Source organism: Sphaeramia orbicularis, chromosome 11 (assembly GCF_902148855.1).
Source record: "Sphaeramia orbicularis chromosome 11, fSphaOr1.1, whole genome shotgun sequence".
Lineage (NCBI taxonomy): Eukaryota > Metazoa > Chordata > Actinopteri > Kurtiformes > Apogonidae > Sphaeramia > Sphaeramia orbicularis.
Window position 1 is genome coordinate 35,872,815 of NC_043967.1, and position 23,771 is coordinate 35,896,585.

The following is a 23,771-nucleotide window of genomic DNA, read 5'->3' on the forward strand; positions in this document are numbered from 1 at the left end:
AACTATGTTCATAAATTCAGAATCTAAAAAATTCTGGTACAAAAAATTCAGATGCAAAAAATTCAGATCACACATCTGTGCTGACCGTCTTCCTGCATTGATGTCACATGACCAACCTAATGTAACTTGATTGGTTGGCTGTCGGTTTGACTTGAGATAGAATCATTGCTTATCCTTGGTGTCCCGGATGTGTGATCTGAATTTCTTGCCTCTGAATTTTTTGCATCTGAATTTTTTTATTGCTCCTGAATTTTTTTATTCTAAATTTATGAACATAGTAAAATCGAGAGACTTAATTTCAGTGCAAAAAAAAAAAAAAAAAAAAAAAAATTCAGATACCTAATTTCAGTGCAAAAAAATTCAGCGCTAGAAATTCAATGGCTTTTATAATTCAAAATCTGATGAGACAGATTTACTTCCATAGAAACGCTGTTTCAGTAATTGTTGAAAACTGGAATTTACCAGAAATGCAGGCAATGTTCATCCAAACCGAGCAAGTTAAGAAAAAAATTCTTTCTGCCAGATTACAAAAACATTAATTTGACGCCAAGGAAGGTCTCATTCATAGTCAACACATAAATGTAGAAGCTCAACAAAAGCAAGATTTCAACCATTGAAACCTTTGGAGAAGCTCAGGGTCTAAAATTTGTTCCAAAAAGCTTTATCCCATCTCCGAGAAGTCTTTAGTCACAGGGGTGTAGTACTTTCTTAGGGGTGGGGTTTGTTCTGATTGGTCGGTACCACATCATTCTTTATTAGCTTATTTCGGCTACATTTTAAGGCAGCTTATGACAGGTCTGATGAAGTCTCGTTAAACTCCTTTTCTACAGCAAAACTTACATGTTGCTGCTTTTTCACATCACTGACTAATAAACCTAATCTGTTTTAGGCCACAGTCACGGAAGCTTTCAGTTCCCAGGACCAACTTTTGGGTATTGCAGTATTTTCGACTGTGATTGCTCTGCTTTATCAGTCTCTATATCTGGTTCAGAAGACTTTATTTTACCCTCTTGGACGAAGTGCTTTGACTGTTCTTGGATTTGAGGTGTGAGGTTTGCAGCACTGAACATTTCTGGAAGCAGTTTATTCGTATTTTAAAATCTGCCGGTGTACATGCAGTTTTCATCGTGCATTGCCAAGGAGTTACAGAAGAAAGTACATGACAGATGGACTGACAATGAACCCCAGGACTTATTGAGAAAATGTAAAACCTATCATCGCTTTGTTACATCAGTGTACCAATTTCCCCCAAGTTTCTAGTTCTCATTTGGATATTTCAACTGGAAATGTCTGTGAAATTGGATTTCTGACCTGAAAAGTCAGACCAATTTCACTAACCTTGACCTCCAAATTCAAGATGTCTGCAAGTTGTACACATACTACCGTCCAACGTCTAGTGTCAAAGGTTTTGCAATCAGTTATTTATCTGGATAGGAGTAATGTCACACCCAAGTTGACTATGTTCTAGTACACAGGTGTAAAACATGCAACCCAGGGGGGCCAAATCTGGCCCACCAAAGGGTCCACTCCGGCCCTTGGGATGAATTTGTGAAATGCAAAAATTACACTAAAATATTAACAATCCTTTTAGTTCAGGTTCCACATTCAGACCAATTCAATCTCAAGTGGGCAGGACCAGTAAAATACTATCATAATAACATAAAAATAATGACAACTCCAAATGTTTCTCTTTGTAAATGTAAATATTTTCATGCATTTACTCTAAAACAACATATAATTTTGCAAAAAATGTGAATAATGTGAACAAATATGAACTGGAAATGTCTTAAGAAAAGTATAATTTGAAAAATATTCTGCCTGTTACTCAACGTTTTGTGTATTTATCAATGTACATGTGGAAATGATAAACTGAGGTATAATATTGTTAAAATTAGTTATTTTTTTCAGTTTGTTCTTGTTTTTCACATCTTTTGAAAGGATAGTTTGTAGAGGTAAACCTTTTCATAATGTAAATTAACTTTTTTCGCTCTTAAACATAGAGAAAAGTTTAGAGTTGACATTATTTATTCATTATTATGTTATTATTTTACTGGTTCGGCCCACTTCAGATCAAATTTAGCTGAATCTGGCCCCTGAACTAAAATGAGTTTGACACCCCTGTTCCAGTACAACTCAGAATTACAGCTACTATTATTTTTCTGATTTGAACTAGAACATGACAACACAGGTGACATTTCTGCAACCTCCCAAGTGTAAAAGTTCTGGGTATTTTGGGTGGAAATAATGCTTAAATTAAGTATATTTTAGCTGAATGCTCTTGATTTCCTCCTGGGCACAGTGTGGAAAAACACCTTTCTAGTGTTTATTTTGAGACCATGAATTTAGTCATTGTTAATCACGTTTAGTTAAGAATAAATGTGGCACATGGGACTAAGACACAAATACAGTCTTTAGTATGTAGCTTATAGTAATGAGCAGCACGTATCACACTACAAAAGAGCAAAAAAAAAAAAAAAATCAAACCCCACACCTTTTTGTTTTCCAATGGTTTGCACTGACTATAATAGAGACCTTTTTCATGTGAACTGTCCATCATGTAGGTTGCAAAGATGACAGATCATCTGAGGAGGTTTAGTTTATATGAGGTGCTTTCTGACTGATATGTCCATTACCTAGTCTTGACAGTCTCGAATCAAGGCTTAGTGAAGTGGTGAGGTTTAAGTGATGTTTCATTTCCATATAGGCCAGTAGCAACAGATACAACAGATGACTGAGGCGACCCACGTTGTATACCGGCTTCGCTTACACAAATTCACAAACAATAGGCCGATGAAAAACATACAATTATCACTAGCACACTGACAGTATTAAACTGGAAATATCACATCGTTTTAATGATTGAATAAACTGAAGTTGAATTGAAAGAGCTGAAGAAAAAACCGAATCCATCACAGCAATTTACATGTCAAACAAGTAGGGCTCTTGAAAACAGAGCACACATCCAGTCAAAATGTACATCAACCTTGTTCATCCCGTTGATCCTATACAGTATTTACACATGTGCAAAGAACTTTAATACAAGAATTCAAAGGGTGAGACACTCCTCAAGACTGAGCATTTTGTTTGGCAAATATCTAAAACCTCACAGGAAGCCAAGTGTCTTCCTCCTTTCCTCTCATCTACAAGGGGAGGAAGAAATCTGGCCGGAAATCACTCTACCCATCATGCTCTTCTACTGCTTAGAGCTCTGAGGATATGGGTGACCTAGTTTGAGTCCAAACTTTGCTGCTCAAGTAACAAAAAAAAAAAAAAAAAAAAAAAAAAAAAAGACAAATATCGCAAACCCACATTCTTTAAGCAAAGAATCAACATTGTCCTCAGCAGCGTCGACAACCCCGTCCTGCGCTAAAGACAGGCGTTTAATACTGATTTGTGGTATTGCTATTCGTACCGAAGCATCACGAGCCTTGAAGCGTGGTGCATCTCAAAGCACATCTTCTGCCAATTTTGTGTTTGAGTGCAATATCAATGAGGCCACTATAGAGTACATGGGAGAAGTGTAGAATTTCACAAATAAGGCAAATCATGACGGGAAATGAAAACTATTACAGCTCAGTGAGCAAAAAGGGAGAATTAAAGGCCATCAAGCAGATAAATACTGGCAACAAGTCAAAGGAAATGAGATTTTCTGCCAATTTTACAGTAGCGCAAAAAGCCAAGATTGTTTGGTTTTACAGGTTTCTGTAAAATCTGCAAAAGTGCACAAATTATGTATGACCTGAAAGGAAAAAGGGGTCCCGAAGCATGATCCTCTGCCAAGTGCCGCAACAACTTAATAGGCTTAGAATTAGCCTGTCGGAAGCATGAAGAAAGGGATTACTGGTAAGATCCAGAGCCAGAGGAAACGAGGAGCAGTGACACAGTGAGAAGAGATCAAGTTAAACACAACAGTATTATGTGTCAAAAAAAAAAAAAAAAAAAAAAAAAAAAAAAAAAAAAAAAAAAAAAGCAGAGATCCTCTGGCTCATGGAGGATTGTGTGTGCTGGTGTCTTCTCTCACTTCTTCCCTGAAGGTGAGAGGCACTGCATGCATAAGTAGACTGCCGGCTGACATTGTGTTTGACTGGTAAACAAATACCAAAGCAGTTATCACACCAAATCCAGCCTTACAGAGCTCCTTGATAGAACCAACGCAGTAGGTAGTTAGAAGGAATAAATAGGGAAAAAAAAACAAAAAGGGAGCTTTCAGTAGAGCTCAGAGAATCACCCCTTGTACTCTGTCAGGTCTCTTGTCTACATGGAGATGTGAATATTCATGTCACTGCTCTTCTAGTAAAACAAGCAGATAACTCAATCTATGTTTTGAGGAACATAGAGCTCTGTGAGTCATTCCAAAAAAGCCTTTTCAATGCAGGTCAACCTAGTTTAATTCAGTGTTCCTGGTTGTTTTGGATTTTTCTGTTAATGGGTAACTCAAGTTTATTACAACATTTATATTCTTTTCATGCTTTGGCCAGAAACAGCCCAAGAAACATGAGTGAGTATCAATGCTGTTGGTAAAGCAAATCAAGAAGGAATTACTGAAAAATATGTCAATGACACCCATGCTGCAGTAATGTTTCATAAGAAAACACAGCTTGTTCTTGTACATGTGAATGGACATCTTAGATAATGGTGTCTATTTGACAGCTGATTTAAACAAATTAAGTTCTGGTCTTAAGGTTTGGGCCTCTGCTACTCTGCAAGATTCTGAGATCTGCAATTACTTCTATGGCCGGAGATATGCTACTTTTAACTACATGTTCCCGTAAACGTGCTACTTCCAAACAAGTATCCACACTAAAATATATAATAATGCTTTGATGTGACAATTCATTTTGGCTACTCTGGTCTGTTGAGCTCAGATTTTTCATCTGACCCATTTCTAACGAAAAACTGCTACCTGGAATGGATATGTGAGCCTATGTGCATTGACTGCATTTATTTAACATTTTACAATGGAATGGTCATTGAAATATATAGATGCTATAGGAATTTGTTATGTAATTTCAATATCTGTTCAAAGTCTCAAAGAGAAAACATCTATGAACATCTTGCCTGTAGAACTGGCTGCATCACCAAGCTCCTTTTTCATACAGGAAGTTCCACTAGAGGGCACATGGGAACTCAAACAGTATAGAACTATGGGACATTATGATGTAACCATTAAACATGGGGACACTTAAGTTAGTTTGTAATTTGTTAACTCTGATGACTACAGGAAGATCATAGACGTTAAAGTATATTTCTTGTGTTCTTGAATACAAATATAGTCACCGATTATACAGCAAAACACAAATGGTGAGCTAGTCAGTTCAGTTGGACAGCTTGGTCACCCTAGGGTTAAGGAATAATAATAATAAAATACCACCTCGCACTAGCCCTACTGTTCATGTGCAGACAGCATGTAATGAGAATGTGTACAAATGATGCTCTAAGCAGCTGCACAACGCTACACAAGGCAGCCAACATTTCGAACATTGTTAAAACTAAGTATATCTCCGGCCAACAGTCACCTCTGCATACCGGTCTGCAGAGATGTATACATGTACCATCACAACTAAACTCATTTCTGATGAGCTGTGTGAGGTGCTTGTGTTTAAGGCTCTATATAAATAAAGGTGATCTGTCTCCGTCTTGTTATACATTCGGGTTAAGTGGCTCGGGGTGTGTCTGGGATCAATCAACTTATCTTGAAGCAGACAAGGGGGAAAACGCTGACCACAAGCACCTGCTGGGCTGGACGCTTTCTGATAAACGGATAAATGTTCCCCACCCACACACCCAGTGAAGCAGCCTTTTGAGAAAACAGAAAAGTCAAGCACCAGAGTTTGGGGTTTTTCCTCTCAGAGGGCACAGAGCCCCGACTACTGAGCTGAACAGGCGTTTGCCTACAAATTCCATCAGGCTGTTTTACATTTTTAATACCTGAGAGATCAGGGCATGTCTGCAAATATTATAGAAACTCATGCAAATATTGTATTGAGTAAATCTTAATGCTGGTGGTCATGTACCAGGCAGTTATTGGTTTGAGAGTCGAGTTTGATCAAAGCCACCCATGGCTTTACACATTCCACACACTGAGGTGACTGGCTTCAGTATTGGCCCTTTGGAGAAATGGACACTGTAATGATCACAGGACACCGTCTCATATTGCATTCAGTTAACAATTAGCACCGAGTTCCAGGTGGGATTTGTAGACAAACTTGCAACCTGCTATGCCTGTCATTTTGACTTTCAGGCTACGTCCACATTAACAGCATTTTAAAATGCAATCAAAATGTTTTGCTGTTTTACTTAATTTTAGTCCCGTATATTTTAAGGATCATACTTGTATTCATTTATTTATCAACGTTCCCACTCTAGATTTCCACAATTTTGTGTTTTCTGTTTCGCAAATGTTAATCATATTCTAGATGTAAAACCATAAGTTAATCTGTTTTCTTCAAATTTCACTCAAGACCAAACATCAGATTTAAACTTGAAAGACGATTTATCATGGTAATTATTGATATCTTCTAACTTTTATCATGTTGACATTCGTGGCCATATTACGCAGCTCCAGTAAGAACATGATAAAATGTAGAATTTAACAGCACAACTGTCGACATAGACAGCAAGGACATAAATGCCTGTAACTCAGTATCCACTGACATAAAGGGACGCAAAAGTTAAGGAGGGATACATTACACAGTTAACTATGCAACAACAATATGAGTGTTTCCATCATCAATTCCAAAGTCTCCATTTTAGACAATGTGTTAGTGTGGACGTAGCTTAAGATGTGATCACCTGTTGGGATTCATCAACTCTAGACACTGTATTAGGAAGAAGTGGAAGCTGTGATGAGAATAGCCTGAGACTTAAGCTGCAGTGTGGAGCAGCAGCGGTGGGTGTTACACCTCTATTATGCAGTATAAACACACAGCTCGTACAGGACGTTATGTGCTTGGACAGTGGATGAGGACACAAAACAATGAAAAGTCTAGTTACTGTTCCCCAGTTGTGTATGACAGTAGCTGATGAGATGTGTACATGTGCTTGAGTAGGCCAAGTCTGTGCTGCCTTTAGGTGCATCACGTGTCCCAGTCGAGCTCTCTGCAGGCAATCCGGACCAGCCTGAGCTCCAGTTCGAAAGCGTCGGGCCTTTCCTGAGGGTTGGCCGACAGCATCTCCCTGATGAGCTGCTTCATGTGGGTGTTCATGCTCTTTTTCCTCGCAGGGATCAGCAGCTCCATCTTTGGGTTTTCTAACAGGGCCTCCCCTAAAGGTACAATCTCTGTACCCTGCTGCACATAGCTCCCCAACAGCTCCTTCTGAGTCTCCACATCCACAAAGGTGATGCGCTCCACCATGGCCCATATGATCACCCCCAGGGCAAAGATGTCTGCCTTGGCCGTGTAGTGGCCCTCCCACACCTCTGGGGCCATGTAGAAGTCTGTTCCGCACGCTGTGGACAGGAAGCACTTGTTGACGCTGGCCGGCTCCTCGGGGTTGAGACCAGAGGTGGAGCAGACCTTACTCAAGCCAAAGTCGGCCACTTTGAGCGTGGGTTCTGGTGATCCGGCTGACGTGCAACCCTGCGAGATGAGGATGTTGTCTGGTTTGAGGTCACGGTGGATGATCTGGTTGCGGTGTAGAAAGGCCAGGGCGCTGCCCAGCTGAAGCATGAAGCTGGTGTTGGTCTTCCGGCTGGGTTTGCGCGACAACAGGTAGGCGTTCATGTCACCGCCATCACAGAAGTCCATGACGAACCACAGGTAGTAGGCACAGCATGGGTCGAATGTGATCTCACCTTTTAGAGACGTCTCCACAAGCTAACAAGGAGACACAGAACAAGTCAGCATGGGACCAGACAGGCAAAATAAAACAACAGAGACAAGAATTAAAGTCCAGCAGCAGTAGTAGAATTTAAGCAATTTTTACTGATTACAAATTGGCATAGTCCAATATAATTTAAGTATTTGTATTTTATGCTGCTTTATTCTTCAGTCCTCTATTTCCCAGAGGCAAATAATGCACACAGATCACAGGTAATGAGATCAGAAAAACAAAACATAAGGACTGGCTGCACAGTTGCTTGCAATATTTTGTCAATGGAAATCTGCAAGTACTATTTAAGGCTCCTGTTACATTTTGTGGTGCAATATGTTGCCTCTTTTTACCACATCGTTATTCACAAACATACCTCAGTACTGCCTTTTGTTCTTTAGTAACTTGTTAGTCACACCAGTACACCAGAGTAAACCAGAGAAAGCTCAAGTTTCTCTTTTTCTTCCTACATTCAGCTTTTTCGATCTGTGTTATTGACTCCATTTACATTTTACTATCACAGTTCATTATTGTGAACAAAAAATATGAATACATTCTGTCAGTGCATTACAGTGGTAGTGCATTTTATAACGGGGACCAACCAAAGGACGGATAGGCCTTCTTAGTTATGGTTCTCACATGACATCACGCACTCTTAATCAAAAAATCCAACTTGTGTTGCTAAAATTGTGGATGATTGTTGTTCGGTCAGACACAGTAACTGATGACAAAACAGGCCTGGGTCATACTTCTAGAGAATCCTGTCTGGGAAAGACAGTTTAGTCACAAAAATATATTTATACCTCCCCTAACCCTGCCACACAAACTGCACCACTGCCTCCATTACAGCAGCAGACCATCACTGGACGCTCATTTAATCTTTAGAAAGTGTTTACCTGAAATATGTTTAGGTTTCATTTATGTGATGTTAACCAAACACTTCTGCTGTCACTTCTAGCACCTAAAACTAACAATCCATTCTTAAAATGAGATCTTTAAATAGCTTTGGCTAATCAGCCTCGCCTCAGGCAATGAATAACTTCTATTTATTCACCTCCCAAACAGTAGCAGCAGCAACAATAATTCATCCAGATGTAAAATACATATAACTATCTGTATTGTTTACATTTTTATCCTGCAGCAGTGTTGGAGGAGGTGTTCTCTACATATATAATATACTCTATGTAAACATCTATATCGTGGAGCTATGGCAAGAACATGGGCATTTTTAGCAAGTGAAATACTGCAGTATGAAGTGTACATTGATCACAAGTGTCTGAAACGTACTAAATATCTTTGTTTTTACACTTGTGAGGGGGAACTGAAGTATTTGTGGGGTAAAAAAGATGTTAAATTGACAGGAATGAACTGAATATTTAGTGAAGATGAAGGTTTTTGCCCTCCAGCATCATGACTGAAAATGATGAATGGAGATGTGCAGAGTCATAAGAAAAACTGAGATAAAATTGTCTCCAAATCAACACACTAGTGTTAACGATAGAAACTGAATATTATAATATTCATCTTGAAAGGAGGCATTCTGCATAAGGAAAATCTGTGAAATTTGCTGACAATGCCTCTGTGGTTAGGTAACGTTTTGAGAGCAGGACTTTCCCATGTAATGGAGTGCAGAGTGATCACTCCAAGAAAAGATCAGTGTTCTTCTTCTATCTCTGTCTTAGCGTTTGTTCATAATTACTGATGAACCAACAGCAGTGGGAAATGGCTCTGGAGTGTGCGGCAAGGAAAACGTCAGTCAGAGCTAAACAAGGCCGGCTGTTGTGGCTTTGTATTCATACCATGTTGTCTCCGTCCTTCCTTCATGGGCCGTTTTTTTTTTTTTTTTTTTTTTTTTTTTAATCAAAGCAGTGTGAGCAGCCTCACATCTTTTCTGCCTGCTGCAGCAAGTCATTCATTTTATCTCCCTTTTTCTGACAGAAGACCACAAACCTGCAAGTCTTCATCCATCTCACATTACATTAAGATTAAATGAGATGTAGTTTTGGAATTAGACAGATGGTGTTTAGGAAAGCTACAGGTTTGTTAAAGAATTAATTTAAATATGAAATGAATAGGCTCCTGTAGATAAAACATTGTTGGCACCAACAGCTTTGCAGGAAACAAATGAATGTCTGAATATCTGTAGACTAAGTAGACAATTCCTAGTGGAGGCCCTGCAGTAAACAAATGGGCGCATATTGTCTGGTATGCCACAGGCCAAGGAATCCACTACCCAAAAAGAATAGACACAAATTATCCCACAGTTGGTGCGGTCAGATAATTCAGCCCTATTATCATTTGTTCCTCTGTAAGCACGGACTGGAACATTACAGAGCAATAAAAAGGAGTTGGAATAAAGGGAATCTGGGAATCTGTCCAATGCTAACGCTGCAGAAAACTGAATGAACGGTCTAACAATGGCCCCGCGTGCCGCTCACAGACTATAATCAGGCTCCGGCACAGAGCCTGAGAGCCCACTGTCAGACGGCAGGGAGGGACTGCGACATGACAGACTGCACACAGGTTGACTGGAACCCCCCCGAACCTGACGACAGGTTCACGTGACTGGAAACCACAGACAACAGCGATCCAACCAGAAAGCCCCTGCTCTTTTTGCTAATGAATACAAGCCAGGTTACAATTCTTGCGAGTACCAATACTCAGTCAATGCAATGTCTGTACAAATGACTGTCATACTATGAACTAGATGATCATTCCCCACTTTCAGGATGTGATATGAAGTTGACAACTATTAATCAATTGTTTTGATGAGATTTGATATATCATTTAAAATATTCCAAGCTGTGAATACTTTCTGGTTTCTTTCCTACATCATTGGGTTGGTTATATACTATGAGACATCCCAGGGTGACACTTTGGGACGATCTTTCTGATATTTTATAGACCAACTGATTAGTTGAGAAATAAATTAACAAATTTATCAAGAATAGAAAATAATCCTCAACTGCAGCCTTAGTGATATGTTTAGAGAGAGCCAGAACAAACAAGGAAACAAGCAGTGATGATGAAGTGAGGTAGAGAGTGAATGAAAAGAGAGAGAGCAGCATTTGAGAGAAAGCCACATGAAATTACAGAAATTAAATGTTACTTTATGATTTATTTTAAGTTATACAACGAGATGCATTGCTATGATTTTTTATGACTGAATGAATTAAAAACTTAAAAGACAATATTACAATTTATGTTTTAAAACCATTTGCTTACTCCAGTCACTACATATTTATGTAATCCTGTCCTTGGACCTGTGCTGTGCTCCTATTGGCCTGAGGTTCCCACTCAAAGCAAAAAGTCAAAACCAGGAACAATATGAACAATATGAATTCACAGCCACATGCTTTGTATGGACCAGATGTGACAACTGAGATGTTTTTTTTGTTAGTGTTTTTTTTTTTTAAACTATAACTGTTTTTTTTTTTCCTTTTTACAAATGTTACATATTTCACCTTTAAATAAAAAGCCAGCAGATTAGGATACCCATTTTACCCCAAACAGGCTAAATCTCTGTCTATTTTTATACAAGTGGCCAACCCACAAGTGTAATTCACACACTTATTAAAATGTCACATGTTAAGGAGGTGGAGCTGGATTCCTCTTCTGGCTGTGGTTTACGTCCTCTGAGATCTGTGACTTCTGGTTAGGAATGCTGGAAATGTCCTGCGAGTGAAGATTCAGTGCACACATAACCAGATCTTCCACAGACAAGGCAGATGTGCAGAAAGACTGAGTGGGTTAAGTGTGCAGGGCAGATGAGTGGATCTGCACCAGCAGTAAATGCACTATGGCCACTTAGGAGATTTATTCTGAAAGTAGACTGAGCCCAGATGAATGTCATTTATTCTCACAAACTGTGCTGCACTACGCCAGTATTGTAATGCTTATCTTGTACAGCTGCGATGAATTGCACTGTCGTTCCAGTTCAAGCTCCCACACTATTATTTTAAGCGGCGTTCAAGGTGTAGGTCATTGTCAACAATTTAGAGTCATAATGCAGTATAAAATGACTCTCCTACTGGCAGTTTCATTCTGAGTTCTTATTATTATTTCATAGTTTCCTTTCACTTGTGTCTTGCCACGAGAGATTGAAGGATTTAACCTTATGACAGGAGTAAGCGAATAATACAACTGATCAGATCAGCATTACCTCCAGATGACTACTGATCACCCTGTCAACATTTTTGCTGCTTAATAAATGCATCCCTTACGTTACTGTGCTTGTGTAATTTAAATATTAACTTTCTCATATTCAACAAAATGGTCTCTACAAACAAAAAACATGAAACAATACCAATGGAAAGTTTACCGTCTTGTTTGGTCTGTGACTCATACAACCTTACTCGATGTGCGCACCACAACCGAACAATTCCCATTACTGTAACAGCAGGGGGAAGACTTCTTTATGCAAACATCTTTATTATATTTTGGATTTTTTTTCTTTAATTGGCTCATCTCTCACAAGACATTCTGGCTGTTTGTATTTTTTTCTGCCAGACAACTGCATGTGATCCTGGCTAAAACCCAGCATATAGTGACTAACATTAACCCTCAGTCACAGACACTGTGGTTCACACAGCTGGTTATTAATTATTTCCATAAGGCAGATAGGAAATTTAAAGTGTGGCTCATTATAAGAGGGTATAATGATCAAGAGGGTGAAATTCAGACTTTGCAAGCACATATTCATTATCATTCAGCAACCTTAAACATGGCTTATCATCTAAAATGTGAAAGTATGTTTATGTTAGCCACTTTTGGCTACTCGCTCTAATGTTCAATAACTCGGGTAAAAATAAACACATTACTCTTGATAGCTAGCGGAGACATTAGAAATCATTTGCACTGCCTTTGTGTATGACCTGGTAAATCTAATACAAGAAATATATTAAAGCTTATTATTATTATTATTATCATATGTTTTGTTTCTTTGGCAATGTTTCTTAGCCCTAACAAAGTGTGGAGGTATGTCTGTCCACCTATAATATTGTGTGTCAACAGCAGATATCATCTAGAACCCTCAAAGTCTAGATTCTAGACTCTTGGGTTAAAATGTTTCTGGACAGCAAATAAAGTTCCAAAACACAAATGTCTGGATGTTGCAACACACTAATCACTGTTTTTTTTCTTTTAACTATAACTCACCAGTACCTGATAGTCTAGTTATTCCACCTCAAAGTTATGAAGCCACACCTGGTCTGAATAATACATGTGTGTAATGTGTCCTGTAAGATATACACCTGGGAAGTTTAGAGGTGCACATAAGTGCTTCATAGTGCAGAACTTAACTATTTATAAGTAAAACTGATAAGGTTAAAGTGCAGCAGATCAGCAAGTTGGCTTTGAAGCCATACTTCTTAGAATTCCAGACTTAACTGGACCAATCCTGCCGTATAGTTTGTGACATATATAATCCATCCAGTCTTAAAGCATGCACTGAATTTAAGCATTTAAAACCTAAATGATTAGCAAGTCAAAACCATGGTCTATCAGCTACTGAAACACAGACCTCAGATCTTTTCAATCACTTGAGGTCTTACTATGCTGACCTCTCAATGAACTGAAGTAAAACACTTCTATTTCAGTAAACTTATCTTGAAGGTATTCTTCAAATGCAGTGTTAGCAAATCATATACAATGAATGCTAATACTGATCAACAGAGAAAAATTAAGTGATAGAGGATATTTTTGCACCCAGCCCTAGTAGCTACATGATGCTTATGATTACGTAATACTTGGTGCAAAGAATTCTACATGACCAATGTTCAGATGTTTACATTTCCTATAAAAGTTGTCTCTTTAAGGTAATGAAAAAGATAAGTTTGAACACTGACAATCTCAGGTATTTAATCAAATGCGATGAGACACATTTTTATGGCCATGAAATTTTCAGTTTCTCAGATGAGCCAAGTCCTCGACATATCAAAACCAGCTCACTTCCTTGAAAGGATTTTATTTTAAAAAAGCAGAGGGCTGTCTCACATATTGAGCAAAGTTATTTCTATGTGTACGGAAACTTCGGCTGTCCAGAGATCAGTGTGAGACATGTCAGATCTCTGGACACTGAGGTCAGCATACATTCCAAAGGCAAACATCACTACTGTATGTGTTAAGTGTGAGACGCTGTCTGTCCTCACCTCCAGGTACAGCGGGGAGCTGGAGCCGTGGTTCATCCTCTGGGCCAGCTGGTCCCGCTGCAGGATGCACTCCTCCAGGTGGATTACGTTCGGGTGCTGGCTCTGGATGCTGCTGAGGGCCCAGAACTCCCGCAGGGCAAGCTCAACATTCTCTGGAGAGTGACAGCGGATCTTCTTCACTGCCACCTTGGCGCCTGTGCGCTTCACCAGTGCCTCATAGACCACGCCGTAACTGCCACGACCCACCTCCTGGATCAGCTCGTACTTGGGTTGGCTGCTAACCATCCTAGTCCTCGCTGTGCACACAGAGGGATTTAGTGTCAGACCATTTCCACATACATTGTAAAACAGCGGCTGCCCTGTCATGTTGAATGATCACTATCCAATGATAAACAAATATTTGCCGTTTTGTCTCCACCTTGATTCCCCTCCAGAGTGCCATGCTAAAGACTCTGGAAGTCCATACAGAGACTGTGTTCATATCATTTCAGGTATATTTAGGGCTGGGTACTCAACTTTACTACTTTTATGGCAATAATCACGCTTAATCATAATGGATTATTGAAATAAAATAACTTGAATATTAAATTTCAGTACCTGAATTCTAAATCTCACTGATATGAGTGTGTGCAGCACTCACACAGTTATTATACATATATTAATTAATCAAATTATATTAACATATAACATCAAGTTGTAAATGTTTTTAATGTTGTAAAATGGCTTTGAATGTAGTTTAAAAAAAGGCTGAAAAATACAATTAAAATATTTGCAGTGAATGGTACTGTATTTTTCTTTTTCTTAAAAATGAAAATTGGTAGCTATTTAAAGAGTATTGTTTAAGGAATAGAACTGAAGCCAACGTCTCAGTAACGGTATAGCAAATTTCTTTGTGATATCCTGCCCTGATCACCTGGGAAGAAGCGTCAAGGAGCAATAGATTATAGAAAGATTTGGCTAATGAATATTGGGGATTCAAAATCCTGAAAATGAAGTGTACCATGATAATAGTGTTTCCCATTTCCTAAGAATTATAAACTAGTCATAGCCAAAACAATAACAAGATTGTCCTGAGATTTCCTTAGGGCTTGTGTAGTGGTAGTTTTTACATTTTTGACAAAAGAGTTAATTTCTACATAATTTTTGTCAAATGTTATTACATCATTTAATCAGTAGTTGGAAGAAACATAAAACAATCTCCTTATTGATGAGGTAAACACTTGTCCGCAGTCCTCTTACTGTACATGCATGCGTGACAGTTGCAGTGTTTACTGGTAATTACTTAGACTCTGGCAGCCTGCCACAGTTTCACAATGAACCACAAATAATTTTACCCTTGTCATAATAACAAAAAGAACTCCAACAGTGTGTTTTGAGTTGTTGCTTCAGCAATGTACCTGAGTAAAACTAGACTTGTACGTCTAGATGATGATACAAGAGTGTACTTTCACTCCTGTCCCATCCCACATCTATAAAAATTACTATTGTGCCACCCAAATCCCATCACAGTATTTTTTTTAAACTTGCTCCTTTCCCAGAAGAATGACTCCTGTTCCCAAGTTGTGTTTTACTTTTAATAAGGGGTATAGGCAATACAATGACTTTCTGGCACCAGTAACACATTACATTTCACAAAGGAGGTTATTTTTATTTATTTATTTATTTTATATTTCACATTAGAATTGAATATTTATATATAAAAACTGTCCTACTGATAATACATTAATGCTTAGGGCAATTTTTTTCCCCCTGTCCTAGTCCAATCACATGATAAAAAGCACAGCTGACTCCCATCCTATGGGATTCAGCCTCCACAATGAGCACCTGTATCTACCAGCAGCTCATTGCAACCCGAAGCCACATGTTACACAACCTGAAGCAGATAAAGTGAACACTTCTAATGATTTCTAAAATAGCATAAATACACCTGTGCTCAGGTCATTTAAATGTATATTAATGCAGTATGAAAAATAAAGCACAGTTTAATCTATCTACTTCTCAAACAGTGTGATCTGTATGATTTCCACATCAGGTAGATCATGTGACTGCCATAGTTGTAGTGCTTAACAGTGGTATAACCAAATATACTCGAAGTATGAAAAAGAAGATTTTTCTTTCTGGGACTTGTACTTTTACAGGCAGTATTAGTGGGGAAACCCAGTGTAGAAAGTACTGCTGGCAATAGCAGTTCTGCAGTGGTAACACATTGTCGGCTACAACACACACATTAAGATGCAGCAGTGCAGCAAGGCAGCCATCACACACAGGTGAAGCAGGCAATGTGTCCCAGGAGGAACTCTGCAGGGTAAAGGTCCCATAGGCCATTTTCAAAACTATCTGCAGAACTTGACTTAAATGGTAGATAAGGGCTCCACAGCACTGTTATACATGGTGGTTCTATGCACAAAGTTAAGGTAATGTCAGTGTGCTTGAGCTCATTTACATTTAACTAAAAAGTTGGTAAAGACAACTTCATTCATAAACATGAAATAATGGCAATACATGTGTCCTCTGATTTACCAGCTAAAATCACTGATTTGTTCCTAGGTGTGTTTTTAAAGCATAATTTTACTCCCATTCTCACAACAAATCCATCCACTGCCTATTTTGTAAAGCCTGTCATTGTTAGAGTCTGAAAGGCAATGAGGTGCTGAATGGTCCAGTGTGGAAGTGTGAGTCAGGAACTGTTCAGGGACATCTATAGACATAGAATCACAAGACACATAGATGTGCAGAACCATGAAAGTCTGAAAGGGTTAGATTGGATTTATGCTGCTTTAAAAAGCACCATCCAATGCATAAGTATCTCAGAGTGGAATGCTGCTGAGAGCCACTCCATGCTAACTCCTGCCAAGATCCCACTGACTTACAATGAACTTCTCATGAAAAATGCTAAATGAATAAGGTTTTTTTTCCCCCTCAGGACTCATTCTCATCTCATTCTTGATATTTGGACCCTCTACTAATTGTATTGTTGGTCCATCTTCAAATTATTGCTCCTCAATATGATTTTTGGGTGAAAAGAAACCTTCATGTCTACTCTGACAGGTTTGTGTGACTGGCAGTTCACTCATCTGCTGCATTAAACTTTCAGAGCTTCTGTTTCCTCCTGAAGCTTACACCCTGTACTTTTACAGAGGATTTCCATTCTGTACTAACCTTTATTTTTTAATGGCCCACCAGACCACATTGTGAATACTTTTTGTGTTTTATTGTTCCTGCTGACCTCCCTGGTACACATTTCCAGCTGCTGTATTTCACAGGATAAACACTGATTGAATTGATTCCAAAATTTTTTGTGGCCCCATTTTCCAGGAAGATCCCTCCACCACTAGACTGTGCTTCCATGTGACAGAAAAGAAACAGAAAAATCTGCAGAAAAGCCTAAAACAACAACACTGGAGACTTCATGGCTTCCCTTGCCTAGACAACTCGTCAATAAACCAAAAACTAACTGAGCCACTACCTCTTCACCATGACAACAGAAGAAAAGAACAACATCATCCCAGGATGGGATCTGGTTCACCACAGTATAAGTATAAAATTAAATAGACAAACATAAACAGCTTTATCTTTCAGTCTATTTGGTGAAGTAAAAAGCACAAAAGAACATAACTAAATACTTGGTTTCTGTTTCCTGGGTGTGTTTTCATACCAGACATTAGGCTACTACTGCAATAACAATATAACACTCAGCTGGTTAAATGGAAAGTAAGAAGCGTTGAAAAAGGTGGCCTGACCATTAGACCAGTTATCTTTACCATGTGGCAACGTAAAACTTCATCACTACCTGACACAGCTTCATCTGATTATTTGAATAATCAGAAATCTATTAAACAAATAATAGCTGCAAATGCAGTAAAATTAAACTGCATCTCAGTTGTGAAAACCAATTTTAACAATTTTATGTGACAACAAACTATACTATTGATTTTTTTAAAAACTATATCTTGTATTAAAAATACTTACTACTTGTGTAAGGAACATGACTAAATGCTTGGTTTCTGTTTCCTGGATGTGTTTTCATACCAGACATTACTACTGCCATAACAATACAAGGCTCAACTGGTTAAATAGAAAGTAAGAAGTGTTGAAAAAGGTGGCCTGACCAGAAGAGGTAGATTCACATCAATAGTCTGTCATCTTTGCAATATGGCAACGTAAAGCTCCATCTCTACCTGACACAGCTACTACTGTTTATTTAGATAATCTGAAATCTATTTAACAAATAATAGTTGCAACTGCAGCAAAAGTTAAACTGCTTCTCTTTTGTGACTTACTGATCATTAATAAACAACCTCTAAACTCCCACTGTCCAAACTCTGCAGTAGCTTTGGTCAACAGCTTAGATAACTTTAGATATGCTGACCCAAGTTGGAGTCAATGAAGACTTGGCATAGCAACAAAACTCCCATCGTTGATGTGAAAATTGACAGAATCCACTGTTTTAGAGCCTTACCGCGTTAACTCACCCATACACCTGCTTGAATACGGCCATTCAATGGACTACACATAAAACTTTTAATTTGCAGATTTTAATGTAAAGGTGCCGGACTCTGCTATATTTGTTGTAAACAATATCCTTCAATCAAGTCGGAGAGGGAAGGCTGTCCTCCAGAAGCAAAAGACTGATAGCCAGTATGCTAACGGGCTAATTAGGCTTTCACTTGGCTGATTGGCTAACAAGCTAAGCGCTATATGGCCTGGCCACCGACAGCTAACGATGTTGTAGGTTTGCTAACGTTAGCTAATCACGTTAACACCAGCTAACAAAGACTCCAGCTCCTGCCAGCACATTCGCAATGTATGTCGGTGTCTAGCTAATATATTACACATCTAAGACAAGTTGAGCGCTAATTACGGCTCGGGCATGGGAAAAGGACATGCATGACAAGCACAAGGTAGTGACAGTTTATTGTCCCGTGTGTGTGTGTGTGTACGTGTGTGTACGTGTGTTATGTGTATGCAATCAAGAAATCCAGCCAGATTCCACAAAACACACCTGCCAACCAAGTCCACAAGAAACCACAGCGGACACGGACATAGAGTCACAAACCCAGAGGCCGCACTTGTTATAAGTTGTTATGTTTGGGCTCTCACCTTTGAGTCGTTTCTCGGGGGTTCATTTGTTGTCTTCCTCACTCTCCCTGGCAGCCATTACCGCCGCACACGTTCTGCTCGCGCAGTCAAACCAAGGAGGTTTTGTCAAACAGTGGACGGGAGCGCGTGCAGCTGGCGTGCCGTGCAGCGGTGTCCAGAACGAGACAACTTCCGGTTGAGCATTTCAAAATAAAATCCCATAAACTTGACGGAAACGACTAAACAAAACACTTCATACGGTTTCATTTTGTACGGGACTGACTGTACAACATTTTATCACACATTTCCAACTTTTTACATGATTTTGGTGATTATTCTCCTTTCAATATTCATGATCATTTTAACTGTGCTTTCAGAAAATTTGACAAATAAAATATCTGTTATTGTTTCCATCCACAATAACAGATTAAAGATTATTTGTTTCACGGCTAAAATATAACAGGTAATAAAATAGTTTTAATCAGTACCGTATCAACTTATTATATTGATTAGTTTTTGGTTATTTTATAACAAAGTGGCCAAAAAAGCTGAACACTTTGAAAAATATAAAACAAGCCACAGTAATATCAGCAATTTCTGATGGACGAAAATATTTTAGATTTAAAGTTTTATTGTGACTATTATTATTATTATTATTATTATTATTATTATTATTATTATTATTATTATTATTATTAGTTAAGTGGTTATTGTTTTGTTATTTTTTTTTAGGATAAGTTGTTGTCTAGTTAATATTATTGATTTAGTGCTTATTTAGTGTTTTTTTATTATTATTATTATTTTATTTAAAAAAAAAAAAAAGCGAGCAAAAGACAGATCTAAAAAAAAAAAAAAAAAAAAAAAAAAAAAAAAAGATTAAGAACTCTAGGCTACACTCATATCAGTTACCCTCACTAACATTACATTATTTATTATTTATATTATTTGGTCCTTATTTTGCTCATTTGAATTTACTGCGTTGACAGCAATAAACTGCTTCTAATTGCACAAATTCACGTGTGATTCACTTATTACTGAAATTACATAAATAACGAATTACCGACATTATATGGTGAAAGTAAGTTATAAAACTTCCGGTCGTACTCTTTCTAACTTGATGGATTTACTTAATCAATAGCCAGGCAGTGAAATGCAGACCCTCGCGTCCTCCCACTCACACTGAACTGTCACTTACAGTGGGTGGATAAATAACACACAGACCATGGTGCCATCTGCACTGTGATTCTTTATTATGAACTTTGTTAAGACAATGGATGAGGCCAGATGTGTTGGGTCTCAGGGGGGATGCAGGGGATTCGCCTCTCAGTGTTTAGAACACGTGCATTTAACCCCTTCACTACAAACCAGAAAAAAACACCATCCCACAAAATGGATCACGTGTCAAATACCTTGAATGTGCTTTGAATAAGAGCAGATATGTTGTCATTTGGAGCTGATACTATTGTGATCCTAGTTGTGAATAGGTGCCACATGCACATTTAAAGAGGTTACTAACACAAACAAAATACACAAGGAGGACAGAGGAGGAGTGTGTGGATTACATGGCAAAACTTGATCTATGCAGAAATATTATACGAAAACAGTGAACTCCTGCTGCTTTATATTCTGCTTGTGTTTTAGATCGACACCGAGAGACTGAGTTTTGTGTTTTCCCCTGTGTTAACTGTCAGCAGTGATCAATCTGAATTTATATGAAGGCTAGAACTTTTGGCATTGTTTACTTGTTATTGTTATTCATTGCTTTCAGGTCAATTTCTCAGTGGTAACTCTGAAATTTAAATTGGATTTCTGAAACGTTCAGCTGTTTTTCACATTTGTCATGTTCTGACCCCGAAGAAAGGTTCAAAATGGCAATTAACCACTAAGAAATCAACCCCTAATTCCTGAGAGAAAAAATGATTTTATCACAGATATTTCATCATGATGACATTTGTTGTCATTATCTCCTTGACCTACAATTATGGTATCATTGTTAAACCCTTTCATGCATACTAGTCACTACAGTGGACAGTTATTCTCCAGTTGTTCTCTTGTATAGTCATGGTTTTTTTGTTTTAGTTCCATATCAGCCAACACAGTGGACACTTATGCATCATCCCATACACTGGCATTCATTCCATTACTGTAACTTTCCTGTTCTTTTATCTAAATCAATTGCTAATTGTTATTAGACTGTAATTAATGGATTTTTTTTGGTATATTATCTGAGTGAGTAATAACTAGTATTACAGTATGTTCAAATGTGAGAAAACATCAGATTACCAGCATTAACCTCCTGAGACCCAGGAAAGTGAAAGTTTTAGCTTTTTTCCATTAAACAGTTGTCTTGATTGGAAACCGCATAATGCAACAGTTTTGTTTGTTTGTTTGTTTGTTTTTCCAAGACATTTTTTAGAATTATTTTTATTTATTTGTTTTTTTTATGGAATGTCCTTTACAATGGACAGCATTTTTTTTTTTAAGTAAAACTGTCAAACTTTTGTCCCCTACAGAGGACAAAAATGCACTGCTGGATCTCAGGAGGTCAAAAATGCTTTGATTTCGTAGTTTTCACACAGTATGTCAGTAAATGCATGTTTCTTTGCTTCAAAAATTAAATGCATGGTGTCCAGCTGAGTGGACATTTTTGTAACTCTATGAAAAATAGATTCATAAAAAAAAAAAAACCTAATAATAATCACATTGTTTTTTTCATGCCTAAAGAGGAATAAAAACACTCAGGATAAAAATCTTGATTAAGGTTCTCATAATTCATGCATGAAATGGTTAAAAAAAAAAAAAAAAAATAGAACGATGACGCAGATTTCTACACCAAATCTTTAATTTAACATCGTTTTATAACACAAAACAGCTTAGTTGCAGCCTGAAAACACAACCAGCAATAGAGATGATCCATATGCAAAGACACACATAATCACTGAGTTTTCTAAAGCTACTCAATGTGATCTCTCCAACCCCGAGCTCTGTATAACCCAGAAAAGAAACACAAATATCCTACTGTATGCAGAAATACATTAGTGTGTTTGACCCAAACATGCCTTGCCGGCAGAATTCTGAATGTTTTTGGTGGTGGAGGGACCTCAGACAAAAAACAATGGGTGTGTCTGCGCTGGTTTAGTACAGATATCAGTATTCGTTGAATGATGTAAGCGAACACTTTTGTGTCACTTTATCTCTTAGAAACAAAACATGTCTTTGGTCTCAGATATTACATTTATAGAAACATAAAGATACAAGAAAAAATAAGTTCTGTGAGGTAGTACACATCAAAAAAAGTAATAAATATTCAACAAGGCAACTTATTCAACACAAAATATACAAAAACTTACAATCATGGCTTTTGGACACACTGTCCAAAATCCAAAAAATCCTGAGGTAGACTTGTATAGATTTTTTGCACAAGACAATTTCTGTCTTGGCGAAACATAAGATGCTACAAACTACAAAAAACAAAACTAAACACCAGGACTTGGGGAAGATTAGACACCATGATACTGCAGCAAAGTGAGCATCATGATAAACTGAAGCACATAGTAGAGGTGTAATGATCCCTAGTGATGATCAATACTAACACTTTTAAACTCTTGAGCTTTGCAGTTAGCAATCTCCCCCATTAGTCCACTGACATAAAAAAAACTATTCTATTATTCTACTCACTATCATGCAGAAATACAAATAATATTATATTAATGCTATGAAAACACTTATATGTACAGTAAAAACATTGAAAATATCATAATTAAAAAATGTTGCACTGTATTTGCTTTGACTTTCAGAAACTGTCAGTGTGGATATGTGCAATATCATTATTAAACACATTAAACATAAATATGACAGTGCAAATGATAAAAAACAAAATATATCTATTTGGATGAACAGTTCTTTGGTCTTATTTAATGGTTAAAGTAGCATGGCTTGTTTGGTGAACCAGCCTTCTTTCCTGACTTTTTCTTCCTACATTTCCCAGAATACCACAGCAGCTGTTCATCCACAGAAAAAAAAACTTATTTTAGCCTAGCAACAAAAGTGTATTTAGATCACAAAACCTCCTCAGACACTCAAAAACTTTTTTCTTAAAGTCTGGACCAAGCCAGGCTAACTGTTTACATCTGTTTCCACTCAGACTATATTTGGCCATTTCCCTCTGACGTCCTGTTCATGGTGGGAAACGCAAATTACCAAAAGGATAATGTCATACTGATGAGTTCATCTTATATAAACAAAGGGAATCTGACATTTGCTGTCATCTCATCATTTCCCTATTGATCAACAACTGACAAGTGACCTTTTTGGCATTTGCAGGGACATGAATAAGCGCATATTTCCCACAATCTTTCACTACTTAAGTGGGTAATCAAAGATTTCCCCTTCCATTTAAGAGACAAAAATGGAAACCTGAGTTCTCTTAAAAGAAGCCCTAAAGCTGCAGGAATTTTAGCATCTCTTCTTGTGACTTTTCACAGCTTCAAGTACAATGTGAGTATTGTGTATGTGGAAAAAAATCCAATATATCTGTGTAAAATATTCCATTTTGATTAATACTGTTTTGCAGACAAAGGCCTGCCATACAATCAACACCGGTCTTGCATATACGTTTAAGTAATGAAATGCCATCTTGAAAATTCTGAGACATAAACTATTTCCCCACTGAAGGAAAAATAGAAATATTTTTCACATGTACAGGTACATGTTTGTAGTGAATCATTTTGT

The 23,771-nt window shown here is 37.8% G+C and overlaps 1 protein-coding gene across 1 annotated transcript; it reads right to left on the reverse strand.

The window, feature by feature from the left end:
* Positions 1 to 4,368: 4,368 nt before the first annotated feature.
* pdik1l (PDLIM1 interacting kinase 1 like) lies at positions 4,369 to 19,211 on the reverse strand. Its single transcript, XM_030147498.1, has 3 exons — positions 19,062 to 19,211; positions 13,962 to 14,257; positions 4,369 to 7,817 (listed from the first exon to the last, which is right to left on the reverse strand). Exons 2-3 carry the CDS (start codon positions 14,244 to 14,246, stop codon positions 7,077 to 7,079), a joined length of 1,026 nt encoding a protein of 341 aa, XP_030003358.1. The 5' UTR covers positions 14,247 to 14,257; positions 19,062 to 19,211; the 3' UTR covers positions 4,369 to 7,076.
* Positions 19,212 to 23,771: the final 4,560 nt, after the last annotated feature.